This window comes from Scatophagus argus, chromosome 6 (genome assembly GCF_020382885.2).
Source record: "Scatophagus argus isolate fScaArg1 chromosome 6, fScaArg1.pri, whole genome shotgun sequence".
NCBI classification, from domain to species: Eukaryota; Metazoa; Chordata; class Actinopteri; family Scatophagidae; genus Scatophagus; species Scatophagus argus.
In genome coordinates, this window is record NC_058498.1 from 14,498,925 (window position 1) to 14,517,395 (window position 18,471).

Sequence of the window (18,471 nt, forward strand, 5' to 3'; positions counted from 1 at the left end):
CAGCGACCAACTCAGTTGAGTAAAGTTCAGCTGAGAATGTGGCAGGTTTTAGTTTTATTATTTTATCTAACTATAACTTATCTCTTGGGAGCTAAAGATCGCTCAGCAGATCATCGTTTCCGTATGACAGAAACACCCGAAAGAGGAGAGGGGCTAGCTTTGGTTAGCATCACCGTCAAGTTAACTAACCGGGACAAGACGTTCCGTGTTGATTTTCAAAATAAAAGTCACTCGCAACCCGCAGCCCAGTTTTCAAAGGGTAAGAGAAATGTCCATCGGGCGTATTCTTTGTGAGCTGCCAAATTAAAGAGCAGATATTTATCTTTATTATACATTTTGACAATAGGCTAATTATTAGGTGTCAGTGGTATTTTTCAGGTACAGCGTTTAAAGCTAAAGTGCCTGAGAAACAACGGAAGATGGATTCACATAAGACAAAAAACAAAAAAACATAAAAGAAAAAATACCTCAATAATATTTATTTTTTATTTTCTGTAAAAATAAAAAAGTGACATAAACACAGGAAAAAAATACGAACTTTTAAATGTCACTAAATAAAAACGTACGTTCCAAACGTACGTTCAAAAAAACATAAATATTGGACTATTTTGAAAGTGGCAACCGGAAGTCGAGTGCATAATGTTGCTTGAGTTAACAGTAACAGCAGCTCTAGATGGTCGTTAATACCTGGGGCTCCCCGGGATTGTTCACAACAACAGAGGAAGCCGCACAAGTCCTGAGCAAATAAAGCCCAATTGGGATTTTTAGAGCCTTTTTCTGAACTACACCAACGGAAACTAACGTTAACGCAATTCTGTGCGAAACGGCTTCGTTGTTCTACTGATAGCTGTTGTTTTTACCGAGCTAGCTTTGTCCTTCGCAGTCACAGCTGTGGTGGGTTGCTGAATATTTACGTTATATCAAATCGTTGTGGAATATGGCTCAGCATGGACATCATGTAGCCAGTTCCCAAAAAGCACTAATGCTGGAGATGAAGAGCCTCCAAGATGAGCCAGTCGAAGGGTTCAAAATAACTTTGGTGGACGAGTCGGACATGTACAACTGGGAAGTAGCGATATTCGGACCCCCAAATACACATTACGAAGGTGGTTATTTTAAGGTGAGTAGCTAATGTTAGCTAGCAGTCGCTCTATTGTTCCTCAGCTGGTCGATTTAGCCTATATTTATGTAATTTACTGATCGAGGACAGCCCAGTGGTTAACCACAGCATCTAAGTTACCGTATTCAGCAACAGCAGGTAACAGTAAATTATGTTAACTAGCTAACTGGCAGTTGTTCCCCGTTCAGCACTACTGTACTGTGATAAAACATCCTCCCCGTCTTTGTTCAACTTTAAACCAACTCCACTCAGTACGGATTATTACCTTTTAGTCATGCCAGCCTATAGACATCAAAACTTTGTTATCCTGTGGCTTATTTCTGCTTAAAATAGAGATTAATTGGGGCCCTTTATAGTGACAGCCTGCTCATGATCGTGTTCGACGGTGAGCGTTAACGTTACTTTTGTGTTAACCTCAAACAAAAGCTTGTTACCATAACAGCTTCAAGCTTTAACATTACTGTGATTAGCCAAACTTGTTATCTAAATAGTGCTAATTCTATCATTTCCTTTGTGTTTGTCTTGACAAATCAACAGCCCTAAGTTGAGTCCGCTTTTTGTTTTTATACTCAAATTAACTCTGAGGAGCCAGTCCGTGGTGCGTGGTGACCTTGCTTGAAATGTAGACAGTCTTAATTTGTCTAACCTAATTTGTTTAAACTTACGTTTCTTTTTCAGCATGCTTCCTCCCTTGAGAGTGAAGATGTGTTGGTTTCACAGATGGGCTTCCTGTTTTTGAGTATTTGTGTGACAAAGAGGGTCTGCACAGGCAAAGCCTCCACCACGTATTAAATTAATTGTATAGTTTAAAAAAAATCTTATCTTGCACATAATGCTTGATTAGAAGATCTCTTCAGAGTGAGAGAATGTCAACTCTTGGCTATGACCTGTTAAGTATTGCCTATTATTTATGCTTATATATATATATATATGCTTTTTCCTAAAAGTTAAAGCTACAGTATTTGATTTTTAGACTCACACTAAGATACACACATAAACTGTAAATCTAGACTAGCATTTCCATAGCGAGAGCCTACTGGTTTGTCTCAAACCTAACTCTGTGTGTGTGCGTGTGTGTGCGTGTGTGTGTGCGTGAAAATAAACTGAAGATATTGCAAAACACTGAGGGGGTTGTTCCCCACCAAATTTTCTTTGCTGTCTGGAAAATTAAACCCCTGTTAGTGCTGCTTCAGACCTGCCCTACATACTTATTTTATTGGGCATCAAATAAAAAATAAGAAGCTTTTATTTCATGAAGGTGGTATAATAGTCCCGTTTGCCTGGAGGGGGGTTATATAGGTCAGGGCCTTGAAAGGAGATTTAAAATAGAGAAGCAGGCAAAAACAACATACTCAATTTGTGCATAAGTATTTTGTCATGGACTCTTAATGCTTAATGCCACATTAGCCATAGTTGTTTCCATATTACAGCTAAACCATAATATGTCTGTGAATGCTCCCATTGTGTTCTTATTATCCAGCATATTATAACTACTCCTTTTTTGTAAACTGTCTCTTAAAACATACAGTGCTTTGTGCTTCTTCGTTTTTCCTTTGGTGGTGTTCAAGCCTGTGAACAGAAGTGGAGGGCCCCAGCTAGGCTACTGTAGACGGTGTTGTGTGTATGGTGTGGGTGCTGTGTACAGGATTCCTTTGTCGGGCCAGGAATGCACAGCCTGGCTGTGAAATCCACCGCATGGTTGTGAGTCATTGTTCTGTGCTGGGTTTCCATCCAACCTGTTTACTGTATTCTAACAAAAAGACATCAAAAACCAGCCCTGTTCTGGCCTGGGTTACCCATACCAACAAGGAGTTACGACATGCTGCAACTGTGCGTTCACCTGAATCGAGGCAGGTAATGATGTCACATGAAACCTGGCTGAGTCAGGTATTTATTTCACATGGGTGTTGCTCTCAAAGAGTCACACCATGACAAATACATTATGACCGCAGGCACACAGTGGAATGAGACATATTGAAATGTCATTCGAACAACATTGGATATCCACTCTTGATCCTCAGTGCGTACATAAACACAAAGCCTTATCATATGTGACCCTCAGGTATCACAGGAGGTCCTGATGCTGATGTTTTTTTTCTATGCTCCTGGGATATTTCCTAGGTTAAAGTCCTTTGTGCATATGCCTTCTGCTTTGTCATGTGAAGTGTCACTCCAGGCTCACAGTGTCTGATGATTACTGGCAGAAGGCCAGTCCATAACATAGCCAGCAGTGATCCTGGGTCATATATGAAGCAGAGAAATTAGGTTGCCTACCCTGTGAGTAGACGCTTGAAGGAGTGTTTGGACAGTGACTCACTGTGTGTGTTGTTACTGTCCACAACCCGTTTCAATGACCAGACGATACAGTGACTGTGAGCTTTAAACTGGCTATTTAGTCAAATACACTTAATCTCAGGCTTACATGTGAGAGCTTTGGGATGAGACGTCTTTAAATATTTGGATTAATATTAATAGAAAGACTCTCAAGTTCATGATCAGCTTAAACTGCATGTCGATTGAGTCATATAATCATGATCAAAACAAAAAGTCTGTGCTAGTCATTTTCAATCTTGTGTATTTTGGAGTGTGTCTCTGGTTCATGAACTTTTATTTTCTTCACCCCCCGGGAGGTCTTATAAAAATCAAGAAGTGAGACTTCAGTGTTTTTTACTCGCACTCCTGTTGACATCTCAGCATAACCATTTGCTACACTTATTCTTTGTTTTTTTGGGTTTTTTTAGATGCCTGGTCTTCTCTAAACATTTGGAGTTGCATTCTCACAGTCTGTGAGTGTTTGTGGTTTTGTCTGATACCTACAGTATATCTGAATTAAAATATAAAAATAGAAGAACATTTGAAAACGCAGCAGCACATTTCTGCTTATAATATATAATCCATAACAGTTATTTTGATCTGTGGTCCAATGAACTCCATTCTCAGCAAGCCTAAGGGGCCCCTAGGAAGGCTCCGGCTCAGCCAATATGCTTTTACCTTACAAGGCAACCACGGCATATATGAAGTGCTGATTTATTTTTGCTCTTTATTGTGTCACGGGTTAGTTTCATATCTACACAAGGCAAAAAAAATACTCAGAAAGTTCAAAAAATATACTTCACTGCATTTAATTAGATAATTCAGCTTTTGGTAATTATTCAACTCTCAATTTATCGGAATCAGTACTTTTTAAAATGTTTTTTTAAACATATCAAACATACTTATTCTACTTCTGTGCTCTCCATGTTGGTTGTTTTTTTTCTGTGACACCAGAAAGTCTCAGTTTACATCTAGTAGATTTGACCTTTTCTTGCTCCATTTTGTGTCATGTGCCAGAACAGCAGAAAAAGTAACATGCTCTCTGTCTGCAACTATGAGGTCATCTGGTCGTGTTTCACAGTGATGTACAACAGTGTATAGTGTCGTGACAGCACAGCATCGCTGTGGTAGAGGATCTTGCATCTGCAAAAATGGATGGATGACAGTGTTGGAAGTGCTGCTGGGTCAGCGCTCGGCAACTTTAAATTGTGATTTATTTATTTTTTTTTGTACTGCACGTAATTATGATGTGAATGCGGTCTCTGCAGCTCAGAATATACTGTGAAACAGTACAACATCTTTTCTGTCACAGTCAGTGGTTGTCTCAAGTGGCTCACTGAACACTGACATACCACTGCTTCACAACAAACAGATGGGTGTTGCCCTTTTGATTTTGGCCTGGCCCTGTCTGTCTGACAATCAGATGACAGACACCCATTGCTGTTGGGCAGTTGACTCTTTGTTCCTTCCTTCCTTCCTTCCTTCCTTTATTCCTCATGTCTCGGGGCACATGCTACATAGTTTGTACCTCGTCCATGTTAGTTTCGCCGTAGCCATGGAGGGGAGGGTACATACAAGAGGACCCATCCCAACTGTAGAGGGTTTGGCTGGGCTGAGTCTGGCTGAGCTGCCGGAGTCAAGTTTCTCCCTCTGGCTGTGTCAAAGAGAAACAAGAGCAGGAGAGAGCAAAGAACACAGAAACAGCCAGATCAAGAGCAGACAGAGGCCTTCCTTGCAGTGGTGCCCCTTTTGACTGGCCTTGTGTTCCTTTTCTCTTCCTGTACGGACCACCAGAGAGGTAAACCCCTGAAACATAGCTGTTCTGGTTGTTGCGATCACCTAAGGCACAGTTTATAACATAACTTCAGCGTTGGATCCTTTCCCTTCTCCTTGACGCCCTCCTCTTGAGTTCAGTTAATGAGGCAGGGGTCTGCTGGGTATGAACATGATAAGCTCTGGGACGTGTGTGTTTTATCAGTGGGAATTTGCTCTATTGAATGACCTTTTTCCTCATCATTCAGTGTGAGTGCGGGGTGGGTGGAGGATGTGTGTGGATAAGGTCTGTAGAGACCTTAAAGAGAGCACAGGGTGTACAGAATGATTTCAGGGTCTTTGCATTGACCTGGTTTACATTGCCTGTCTTTTTCCAAAGCGGTGTTCTTTCTTATTCCTACCCAGAAAGATTTTCATAGAAAGAGAAAATTGTCCTTGTGTTCTGCACTCTCACTAACAAGCTGTTCATGGCTCTCCCGTTTTTGTTTTTTTTTGTGTGTGTGTTCTTGGCAGAATATTGGCTGCACTTCATGTCCACCTCTCAAATGAGCGGCTCAGAGTGAATCACCTTTTGACCGTGGATACTGTTAATTCTGTGCTCAATCCAATTGTAAGGCATGACATGCAAGTCAGTGGTGACATGTTGCAGCAACTGTACTGAGGCTAGTACTTTGTGATGGGCAGATCTCATTTGAGCGACCGTATCTGAAGCAGATAATAAAAAATCCTTCCTAGTAGTGGAAACTATGAGTGTGTTGTACAATGAAAGCCACAAAACACAGATATAGATCTCTTCCAAAGGATACTGCCAGCAGGTTTCTCTTTTTTACTACTCTCCTGACTCTTTTTTTTTTTTTTTTTTTGGTGTATGATACCATCATTTAGCCCTAAACCAATCAGCAACAACATTAGAGCCACTGATAGGTGAAGTAAAAACCTTCGTTCATCTTGTTGGGCCCTGGCATTTTATGTGAATGTCACTATAACATGTTGCACCAACTTAAACACAGTCCAGGTGCACACCCCACCACCACCGCCACCACACTACAATAACCATTTAGCAATAGCTTGAGAAACATGACAGACCTCACAGTGCAGACCTGGCCTCCAAACTGCACAGATCACAATCCAGCCAAGCAAGTGTAGGATTGGCTAAAACAGGTCCGATCCATGAAGACCCACCTCACAACCCACAGGATCCAGAATTCCACCCCCATCATCTGGTCACCAGGCACTACAGTCCACCCCTGGAGGGCCTGTGATCGTGTCTCGACGCGTCAGAGCTGCCTTGGCAGCAAGAGGGGAGCTCACGCAGCATTAGGCAGTCAGTTAAACATTGTGGCTTATCAGTGTAAATGGTAACTGTATGCATGACTTGTGTTTATATACAGTCTGGGGCATTGTGTTACAAGGAATATACTGTAGGTTTAATTCCTCATGGTAAGCTGCATTGCAAAATTATGCTCTTACCTTCTTCCCGGGGACCAGTGCTCATGCTTATCTTTAAAGCGTATCCCCATCTGCGTGCTTTACTTGAGGACTGCATTCAGACGTGCAGGGTTATGATAAATGAAGCTGTTTTACGGGACGTGTTGATGCATAGGTCTCCCAGGAACAGGCTTCAAAGTGAAATTTTGGGTCTTTTTTTCTTTTCTTTTTTTTTCTAAGTATGTACAGTCATGAAGACCCTTTTTGATCAAAGTAGCAATGCTTCCCAGAGCTGGAGAAAGTATTTTTTTCTTTTGTCTTTTTGTTTTCAAGCTGCCATCATAAAAAGTAGAGTGTGTTTTTGCCAAAGCAATTTAATTTTGTTGGTGTTGCCAGTACCAGTCCAGGCTGTACCCCACCTCTCACCTGTAGTCGGCTGGGATAGGATGGTGCTGCCGGTGAGCTAAATACACCTGGGCCTTTCAGAATTCAAGCTGCTGAATTCAAGAGCTTTTCATTCACATACTGTTTTGGTGAAAAATCAAACCTGAAAGACAAACAGACATGAACCATTTTGCCTGCTAGAAGTGTTGGCATGACCTCAATGTTCAGCTGAATGGCCTCCTGTTGTTTGACACCATTTCCACCTCCTTTTGAATTTGACAAAATATTTTCTGAAACTAGTTCCGAATAATCTGATAAGAGCTGGAATAGTTTATTTGAAACATCCTCACTGGCAGATACTGTAACTGTCGACTCATCTTATTAGGGTCTTTCTTGCATTGTAAACTAAAACATCTGACAGTCAGCTGGACTCGATGCAGGATCAGTGAGGGAGGGTTTACCCAAATATACAAGGTTGGATTTTCTTTCCCTAGTTTTCTGCCAGTGGACAGTTATGATCTTGATGCTTTTTGGGTTTTTTTTTTTAAGACAAACTAAACTGTCACAGTTGCTGCCTCCACCCCGCCCCCAGCCTGTAATGTGTACAATGCTGGCTTGAACCCTGCAATCTGAAGGACTGCCAGCTTTCTGGCAGGGTCAGTCAGATCCTGGGATTTGGTTTTTTTTCCTACAAGTGTCATTCTCTCAGGACCATGTCAGTGTTTCCTCTCTATGCTGATTTTATATGGTGAGAGCAGTTTTGTTCTGTTTGTTTTAGGATCATGTTTGCAAATGTTACTCTTGTACAGCATTTCAGTGTACTGACGAACACTTTAGAGACAACAGATGAATACAGCTTCAGCAGTGGACAACAGCAGATTCAGTGACTTATTAATGGTCACACTTTGAAGCTGGAATTATACTTTCTGCGAGAGCCTATGAGGGTCCACATGACATAAATTGAGGGTGTATGTCAGTGTGTGGGCATCTGCATACCTGTTATTTTTTGTCACCACTCTTATTTGTCCATAAGGCCAGGATGTATCAACAAGCTGCAGAATATGTTTTGCACATGCATGGAGTGCGTCCTCTAAACGTACTCCAGAAAGCAAACAGAGCTATGACATGTCCGTTGTGTCTGCTACATACACTCTGGTTAAAATACTACGTTGCTGGTAAAGAGGGATTATACCTTTAATGTCGAACGATAGTATTATATAGAGCACAACCCCCTTTTATCTCCCCCACCTCCTTTTCAGCCCTCTGCCTCCCGCTCATCGGTTCACTGTGGCGAGGACCAGCTGACCATGCCAAATCAGCAAGTGTGTGTGTGCATGTGTGTGTGTATATATGCTAGGTGGGGGTGCAGCAGAAGCTTTCATGCTGTGAGTGACGTGTGCGTGTGTGTGTGTGTGTTTGTGTGTGTGTGTGTGAGTGATCAGTGTAGCTGGTGTCCTCCTCTCTGTTCTTCCCATGACACGGGGGGTCGTCCACACATAGATGAATTTATACAGTGTGTGTGTGTGGGTGTGGCTTCAGTGTGAAGATATATAATAGCAGATCACAGTGTGTGAGTAGTGGATTGTGTTGGGTTGCAGTGACAGCTGGAGAAGACAAACCCCCAGCCAACACACACACACACACACACACACACACACAAACAAAGTGTCTTTTTGCCACCCCCCCACCAGTACTTCTCTAAGCTCCACATACTCGACAGCTGAATGCACTGCAAGCTTCCCTCCCTCCACATGATATTACATTACACCGTCATTAGCTCCTCTGTGCTCAGCCACTTCAGTTAGGTTTGCCATGACTCCACAGCTACTATTTATAGGTTTCTTTCGATCACTATTGAATCCAGTCGGCTTGAGATCAGATCTTCATTCATGCGGCCGCATGTCAACAGCAGTGCTGCAGTCACGGGGCCTTTGTGTGTGTTGCATCTGCAGCATTGTGCAGACTTGTATGATGGATTCAGTGGTGTCCACCAGCAGACTACTTTTTAATAAAAGTATGTGTCAGTAGGTTTTCTGTAAGCCAACGACACCACTAGTGCTCATCAGTTATGTGACAGAAGGAGTCACCCTCTACTTTACATTTAGGACAACAAGCTCTTTTACCTAATCGGTGGTTAAGGATCTCCCAAACAGTAAAAGCTTGGAGGGAAGTAGTTTCGACTTGTCTGTTGGCAAGGGAGAAGTTTCAATAAACTGCTTGCCTCTCATGTTGCTCATGTGTCTCCTCCCGCCCTCAGGCTAGGATCAAGTTCCCCGTCGACTACCCGTACTCTCCACCTGCTTTCCGCTTCCTCACCAAAATGTGGCACCCCAACATTTATGAGGTAACTCTGACCTGTACAAAACATATAGGCTTTTCCTCATACACCAGTGAGCTGGTGTTATGTAAATAGGGACTATATGTCTGTAAAATAGAGTGGGAAAATATATGAGAAACACTACATTTTTGTGAAGTGATGAAACCAAAGCTGTAATTGGTAATGACTATAAATTCTCCCGTCTCTAGAATGGAGATGTATGCATCTCAATCCTCCATCCACCAGTGGACGACCCACAGAGCGGGGAGTTGCCTTCAGAGAGGTGGAACCCCACACAGAACGTCAGGTATATAATGCCCAAACAGGACTATGCCTCCTTCAAATTCAGTATTTTGAATCATTTGTCAAAGAGCTAATCTAGCCATCAGTCTTTTTGTTACTTTGTCTTATTTGCAGCCTGTGCCAGTTTTATTCTTTATTGATGCTAATTTCCAGTACATCTTGATGGATTTCACATAACTGCTCTCTGTGCTACTGTCCACATGTCCCCCATTGTCTCATTGTCCAGCAGTCAGTACAGTCTTAATATAATATGCAAGTGTTATGTATTTTATATATTTAAATGACACATAATTATTTATTTTTCCCCTGCTGCTTTCAGGTTCTCCCTCTCCTTAGCTTTTTTCTTTTATGCATTTTGTACAGGCACAAACTCTCATAGCTGAATATAACCGTGTAATTGGTCCCGTGTAGTCCCTAAGCTCATGATCACTACAACAACAGCAGTTCCCCTTTTTTTCTCAGGGAAAAAAGACAGCAGAGACAGATGGATGTTCTGGGGTGTAGCAGGCTCGCTGTCTGACCCAAACGTTCTTCTCTTCCCCCTCCTCCTCTCTTTCTCTTTGTTTCCTCCTTTCTTCCTTTCCATCTCTGTACACCTCTTTGTCCTGCTTTCTCGATGACTCTTGTCTCGTCTTACCTTCATCTTTCCATCCATACCGCCGTGTTCCTCTGTTTCCCCGCCTGTCCTCCTCGTCCTGTGTTTTAATCTCTCACCACTCCTGTTGATGTCTCTCTCTCAGGACCATCCTGCTCAGTGTGATCTCTCTGCTGAACGAGCCCAACACTTTCTCCCCAGCCAATGTTGACGCATCCGTCATGTACCGAAAGTGGAGGGACAGCAAGGGCAAGGACAGAGAATACATTGAGATCATCAGGTACTAAGAGGAAAACCACACACGCACAGCAATCTCCACACTATAACGTACCAGCACGACCCCGTGTGGGCTCATCTAAATGTTTCTCCCCTCTTATCTTCAACTCTTTCCATCTCACAGGAAGCAGGTGGTGGCTACCAAAGCTGACGCAGAGCGGGACGGCGTCAAGGTACCCGTCACATTGGACGAGTACTGTGTCCGCACCCAAGTCCCACCCACAGACGACGGCTCCAACCTCTTATACGACGACTACTACGACGACGAGGAACTGGAGGACGATGACGAGGATGACAACGAGGACTGTTGCTATGACGAGGATGACTCGGGCACCGAGGACTCCTGACCTCACCTCCTTCTGATGTCAAACCCGAACCCCACCCCTTCTTCTCACCCCTTGACCAGTCCTTCCCCACGCCATCACCACCCCCCACACCTCTTCTCTTGTCATGGACTGAACTTTAATTTCCTACCAGGCCCTCTTTCCTGAATCCCACCAAACTCCTTGTCATCCTCACTTAGCACAGGCCCCTTGTCCTCCACCATCTGTCACATGTGCAGTAACAGTATGCACACTAAAACCTGATGCATCGAAGAAAAGAAAGCTAGAGAATTGTTTTGTTTTTCTGGTTTCTTTCATGTTTTTTTTGTTTTTTTTTTTAATCTGTCGTCTCAGTAGAAGTTACACACACACACACACACACAGCAGCAGCACAATTTACGGGGTAATTGTACTGAGAACTGATTTAAATTTCCTCAGGAAGTTTTAAGCATAACAAAACTTCCTGATGGCGAAGTTTTTTGTAGACAGTTTGGCTGAGAAACAGTCACGCCTCTTCTCGACTTCATCACCAAGGTGGAATGTAACGTCACAGGTTGGATCAGAGTAAAACGAGCGAAATAAGCAATTGGCAGCTTTTTGTTTTTGAAAAGCTGAGTCACTTTTGTCTCTGGGCTGTGTGTGTATGTGTGTACTTGTGTGTGTGTGACCTCTGGGTTAGCAGGCTGTTTTGAAGCCCTGCCATGCTTCACCTCTGACCTTTTTTGAGCCCCAGGGCTTATGCTGCTCCAAACAGGGAAGTTATCCATTTGAGAAAGCCGTTCGCACTCCCTCGTGCCTTCCCTCACTCCCCAATGTCACAGGTCTGAATGACTTGTACGACAGATCGTGTATACAATCCAAGGCAAACAAATGTGGCAGAGGGGAGATATTCAGGCCTGCAAGGTCCCCGGTGGGGATGTCACGCAAACAGTGCCCCTCCTGATGGAACAAGTTTCAACTTATTTATAGCAGCACCTGTCAGATTTGTCCAGGGTGTGAGTGAGAAAGGTAAGGTCCCAACAGCTGAACTAGAATGGCATGTAGATCAAACTCAAACATCCTCAACTGACTGCCACGCAGCCTTCATCACACAAGCACGTGCTACAAGTGGCCTGAATGCGTTAAGAAAAACAGCTGAGCGTGCTGCTGCTCATGAAATCCAAGGTACTGTATTTAAAAACCACCTATGCAGTCAGTGCTTGAACGTACTTAATATGCAGTGCTTTACACGTGGCAGTTAAGCTGAACCTTTTCAACAGTTCTGATTAGAATTTCAGCTCGAGTTTTACAATCCAGCTGTATAGCCGTGAGGGCTTTGGACTGACTGTGTCCTTGGTTGGAGATGGTTATGTGTGGTTGTATCTGCCTTTGTGTTTATTGCTGGTTTGTTATTCTAACTCAGACTTGTCTCCAGAGCAGAAGAAACAAGGAGGGAGGTTGTACACGAGCCTCCACCAGATATCCCCCCCTAGTGGTGGCTTTTCTGTCTGTACTGTCAAGACACCCCAATGGTTTCTTCTTACTGCCAGGAGTGCTCTGCTGCACACACGAGACACATTACCACCATCCAGCAGTATTTTCAATAAAATTCTCAATATACCATGATTTTGTTATGTGTGAATATTCTCTGATCTGTTCGTAAGATGTGCTGAGAAGCATTGAGAAGAAGCACGGAAATGGGAAGGCATGGGGATAGGGTTGACCTTTTGAGCATGAACAGGAGAATGTGGTTCTTCACTAGCATGCTGTTATGATGTCTTTGTGGTTTTAAATCTCCTATAAGGGTTGGGATCATGTCCAGGGGCAAAGGTTCTCTGCTCCGTTTTATCTAAACGTGTTGCATTGTGAATGGGCTGAGGGTTGTTGGTTTTTTTTTTTTTCTTTCATTGTTTTGATGTAATCTTTTATTTCCAAATTTGTGGTGTGAGCTGCTATGCTTTCTATCTTATGTGTATTAAGTGCTATGAATATCGACCTGATTGTTAAAAACCCAGGATTGTTCATGGAAGGATGAATAAATGTACCGGCTCAATTATGAAACAGCAGAAAAGTTCTGCACAACCAAATTGACACAACACACCATACAATAAGTTGTTTTTCTAGCCTTTAATCAAGCCCTGAAGGATCAGAAATGAGTTCTCAGATGTCTCTGATGTCCATTACACAGCCATGAATGACCCCCCCCCCCCACACTTCATCTGTTTTGGTGTTTTAGGGTGAATGTTTTTTGTTTGACCTCCCCCAGTTCTCTGAGCTCTGATTGGTGGCAGCATCACTGAGGGGAAAAACCCAGCAGGTTAATTGCAGAAAACTACAAGAACCTCAGGAAAAAAAAACAAAACAACAACAACCAAGAAACATTCTTTTCCAACTGAGTGAACCTGACCCTGAGCAGTCTCACTTTTTGGCTTCAAAGGACTGTTTACAATCTCTACCTTGATATGCACATGTGTCTATTTGACGATCACTTGATGTTTTTTTTTTTTCTTGTTTTTATTTTCTTTTTTTTCTTATGGTTTGTAAATCTATTTAAAATCTGAAATAAAGATCTTTATTAGTATTGAGATTTGTTTTCTTTTTAGTTTGAGATAAGCAGTTGATTTTGAGAGGTTTTTAAAGCTCTCATTGGTTTCTCTCTTTTCTGTGTTCTCTTATAGACACTGAAATGGCATGAATAAATGAAATATGAATGAAACTCAGAACTAGCTCTGAGAGGTAAGACCCACTCACTTCCTTTTTCACTGTCACTTAATGGTTTTATTTAAGAACAAAAGTCCTACAGTGTGGGGAAAGTTCATGATGAGATGTGTACCCAGTAGTCACCCTGCTAGACTCAGGGTGGTGGTGACGTTAAAGGATTTCCTGATGCTTTCCTTGCTGTCGACTCTTGCAAGTGGGAATTTAGGAAACTGCTTTTCTTAATGGACGTGGTTTCTTTTTTTCCCTTGTCTCTCCAGGGAAGATAAAGTCTGGGATGGTGAGACATTTCTGAGACATGTCTTGTGAGGTATGACCAATGCTCCCTGTTTAACTATGAACTTAAGCATTGCTTTGCATGAAATCTAATCAGTTTTGTGCCATTTCTTTTTTGACATGAAGCTGGCAGTGAAAAGTCTCAAGAATGCCCTCACCTACAAAAGGACAAAACTCACACATACAGCATCAAGGGTTATGTGGACCTTTGATGACTGCTTGTCCTGAAACCATTATTTAAAATATATATATATATATATATTTGACCATGAGCAGATCTTCATCATGTTCAAATCAGGGGAAAACACGCAGGTGTTATCTGAGTATTAAAAGTGACTCTGCTCCTCTACATCTGAATACCTGAAATTTGCTCTTCTGTATATGTTTTTCACCCAGTGATTTATCCACTGAGCACACCATTACCCGAACAGCCATGCTGGCTTTGTTGAATGAATGTTGAATGTTGGTTGGTCCACCACTGAAATACCTCAGCACCTACTGGGTGAGCTGTCATGGTGAATCCCATTCACTCCGGTGAACCAGGCTGATTGGCAAGTTGTTTTGGGTGAAATGACTCAACTACTATTGGATGGATTATCATGCAATTTGATTTTTGTAAAAAACAAAATTTTTTCCCCTCATGGCAAATTGTAATATAAACTGACATTTCTGTCATACAGAGAGAAATGTGGAGAAATTAGTCAGCACAAAATTGCTGTGACACTAAAGGCACAAGCCTGCTCTCTGAAATGTTTTCTGTGTCTGTGCAGCTTTACTGGAGACAGAGAGATGTGTTTTGTTGGACTTGCAGATAGTTGGGCAGCCCAGCAGTCACCTTTGTGATCTGGGTAGTGGAGACTTTCGGATGCTGAATATGCTCTAAAAAACTTCTTTCTTAAGGATTTACTGTGTGGCTGCTTCATGCCTCTAGGGGGCAGCAACAGATTGCTTCTTGTTACCTTGGAGCAGCTTGTCTGGGGTCTGTAAAAAAGTAAAAAAAAAAACCCTGAATGACCATAAATGCAATTGATTTAAGAGTCAGAACTGTCTCTGACCTGAGAATGATTTTCAGTTTTGTTTTGTTTCTTTTAAAAAAAAATACCTATTAAATTGTGTGTTTTTTCCTTGTTTTCTCAAACTAGAGTGATTCTGCAATTGTCGCCACAAGGATTTCCAGCCTTCATTCCTTGGACGGCCGCACTGCTATTACCTTAAATATACAGAAATAGACTGCAATATGGGCCATATATTTCACTCGTATCACAGTGCCAAAGTATCTTCTGTTCATTTCCACGTTTCTCATCACCCACTGCGACTCTGTTACTGGACTGCCAGTATAACTCACATGAGTTATAAGGTTTATTAAATGAACTTCCTGGTGAAAATTGACCCACTTTCAGCTGCATATCTTCTGGTCCTTGAAAATGAAAATCATCAATCTGTGAAAAGCCACTGAGTGAAGTCTCACCTGGCAAAAATGTAGATCAATATATTGTATGCTGGTGCTTCGGGTCAGCTCTGTGTGTGATCTTCCTGCAGTCCTTTTACCAACTCTCCCCTTAGCTCCTAGGCCATCCCATCAGTCTCCCCCAGCAGAGATGTGCCATCTTTGCTGCAGTCTATCAAATTTGTTTCCTGTGGCGACAGTTCTGACCTTTTGCCCTGCGTGTGTCCAATCCAAATGCCAGTTCAGCGGACCAGAACAAGCAAGACACTCAAGTGGTCCTGGCATTTGCAGAATTGCTTCTCTCTCTCTCTCTCTCTCTCTCTCTCTTTCTTTGTGGTTTCTTTCATATGGTGTTTTTTTTTTTGGTCTGGAAAGGCTAACACTCTGTTTAAACTGTAGAGTTTAAACCCCGGAGCAGAGGCAGCTATTACAACCCTCACTGTGAATGTGAGTCACAGGGATTATTCCAGCTGGCAGTTTGGCTCCTGCAGGTCCCGATGACTGGACTCAGAGCCAGAGCCAGAGTCAGAGCCCTCAGTGACCTGCAGATAGCTGGATGTCCCGAGGAATGAACTGCAACAGACTGGAGAGGTGAAGACGTGAGATTGGGGGCGGGTTCATATGTCTGGATAGCAGATGTCTCCAAGGCAACAGAAGTTGTGTGGAAGCGGGTTAACAGGAAGGACAAAAATTGATGTCAATAATAAAGAGAGCTGTAAAAAATGGATTCAATGACGTGTCAACCATAATGACTGTCCGTATAATACCTTTATTTGTACGGTGCCTTTCATAGAAGAAATGCCTCTCAGACTGCTTTCCAACAAAGAAATGACATGCAAAAAGTGCTTCACATTAAAGAAGACATAAGATGAACATAAAAAGACATTGAGCACCATAATTAATTAAAAATAAAACCCACTTGATAATACAAGTAAAATAGGGTGAGATGAGAATATAATAATTCAATATAAATTCACTTAAAAAGCAGACAGGATGAACATAAAAACAGAACACCATAATTAATGTAAAATAAGATTCCACCTGTTTATAATAGTAATAAGAAGGATGGTGATGTAATAAAACCTACTGAATAATCATAATGAAGTGAAAAATAAAGATAGGATCAAATGAAATACATCATGTTAAAGGCAGTGAGGCAAAGGAGCTGAGTTAAAGTTAAAGGTGAAAGTGAAAAGATGTTTTTTGTTGTTTGTTTTTCACTTTCTTTTGTTTAGCAAACTGGCTTCATATGTGCTAAGAGTCGATGCAGACAGACCGTTAAAAAAAAGACATGAACAAACCTGGAGGTACACCACACCTCCTGTTGAGCTTTTGTGCAGCTCCCGCTCAGTCTTACGGCCTCGTTTCTGCGTACACCTTCACAACTCCTCCTTCCTGTCCTTCCGAGAAGTCAAGTGGACGTCAGCAGGGAAGTTGCAGGTCAGAAGCAGTGAAACACTCTCTGGACTGACTCCTTCAGCTGCTCCCACCCCTCCAAACATGACACATATATTTACATTCACTGTCTATGTGTTGGTACATCTGTCTGTCCACTGAGAGAAAAGGTAGGTTCAGCTACAGTGAAGCAGTTCTGGTTTGTTCACTGTACTTGGGGGGTTTGTAACAGCTTCAGTGTTAGACAGACAGAGATGTAGGGTCCAGCCCTTTAATGAGAGCAGAACAGACACATTAACCTTTTCTCAGGCTGTAGTCTGTCCTCGTCTCAACACTGAAGATCCTTGTATACCGATCTCATTATTTCGTAAAGGAAGCTGTTAGCAGTCTGAGTATGGAGTGGTAGGACTTACAGATATTGTTCTATGGATATCGTTTCCATTTTAACAAACGTTCATTTTTTATTGTATAAAATAATTCATGTTTTCCCTGTAAGTTTAAGTTCTGTAATGGAGCTGTGGTGTTAAAACACTGATTAGTTGATGGGCCAAAAACTAATAAACACTTTTGATCAACTTATTGTTTGAGACATTTTTGAATAAGAAAGCTCAAACATGCACACTTTACAGTGTCTTTTCTACAGTTTTTCTAAAGCACAGATGCAGAGAACCTGCACTTAAATATCTACAGGAATTCTCATTAAAATGATACAAAATGTCAGTACATGTCCATACATTTCTGTTCTGTATCACTTTGTTTTTCAGATTTTTGGAGTTTCAGACTGTTAAACACACAAACGACTTGAAAAAGTCACCTTGGGCTTGTGATTTGTCTCTGTTTTCTGTCAATAATTTCTGAATAAATTTGTTAAAAATATAATAACCAAAGTGACCTTCAGCGTCACCCTGAACAAACTGACCAGTCCTGGTGGACATGAAGTACATATCTACAACTGGTTCAGATTTTTTTCAGCACTTACAGCTTTCAAAACATGTTTTGCTTGACAAGTGCAACAGGTTGAGTGTCTGCAGGGTGCTGAGTGAGCGCGTCCTGCCTCTCTGTTGGCGTTAGATGACAGACGGTGGGCGAATGTTCAAATGTGCCTCTACAATCTATATGGTAAGTAGCTCTTTCAGAGGTTGATTACATCAGACAATGACCTCTGAGAGGACCTCAGGAGGCAAGATGTGTAATTATCTCCACTCAGACCTTGAATAGCTGACATGGTTTACATGCCATTCTGAGGCTGCACTGATATGTGCCTTTGTCTCTGTAGGTTGAACCGTGACATCCGGGTTCACTTTCTCAACCTGGTGGAGAAAGTTATGTTGCAGGTTTATCCTCCTCTGTGGATCCGGATTTCCATGTGTGTGCATATTTGCACATATGCATGTGTAAGCAGACAATACTTATGTTTGCATGTGGGCTGGTAAATGTTACGTGCATCGGCACCTTTGTTGGATTGTCTTTGAATGTCAAGACAATTGTTTAATAAAAAAGTAATTTAAAATAATTTATTACTGTTATGCATATGCATTATGTGTCTGAGAGCATATATCCATACATTTGGGTGTAGGTTGATCTTTCTGTGTGTGAAATATCCTGACTTTAAGTCCCTGAAAACACATTTCCTCTTGTTGTCTTGGGTGTGACGTGTGGCAGATTTCTTCATGACAGATTTCTGTATTTGGGCTTTTATTTTTGCTTGTAAAGCTGAGAACATTTAATGCATAAAAGACAGAGAAACACTTTGATTCAAATGGAAGTTAAACACAGCTTTTTCATTTACTGTGTACTGCTTGTTTTACTTGGCAAGCTCCAAAT

At 41.9% G+C, this 18,471-nt stretch overlaps 1 protein-coding gene across 1 annotated transcript; it reads left to right on the forward strand.

The window, feature by feature from the left end:
* The first annotated feature begins 639 nt into the window (after window positions 1-639).
* cdc34a (cell division cycle 34 homolog (S. cerevisiae) a) lies at window positions 640-13,392 on the forward strand. The gene is made up of 5 exons (XM_046392152.1): window positions 640-1,120; window positions 9,276-9,362; window positions 9,545-9,642; window positions 10,379-10,513; window positions 10,634-13,392. The coding sequence occupies exons 1-5, from the start codon at window positions 938-940 to the stop codon at window positions 10,854-10,856; spliced, it is 726 nt and encodes a 241-aa protein (XP_046248108.1). The 5' UTR covers window positions 640-937; the 3' UTR covers window positions 10,857-13,392.
* Window positions 13,393-18,471: the final 5,079 nt, after the last annotated feature.

Bases quoted from the DNA above. Each gene is read 5' to 3' on its own strand.
- cdc34a (XM_046392152.1), top strand. From the start codon at position 938: ATGGCTCAGCATGGACATCATGTAGCCAGTTCCCAAAAAGCACTAATG. The intron at 1,121-9,275 runs GTGAGTAGCTAA...TCCCGCCCTCAG, and splicing joins ACGAAGGTGGTTATTTTAAG to GCTAGGATCAAGTTCCCCGT. The intron at 9,363-9,544 runs GTAACTCTGACC...TCCCGTCTCTAG, and splicing joins GGCACCCCAACATTTATGAG to AATGGAGATGTATGCATCTC.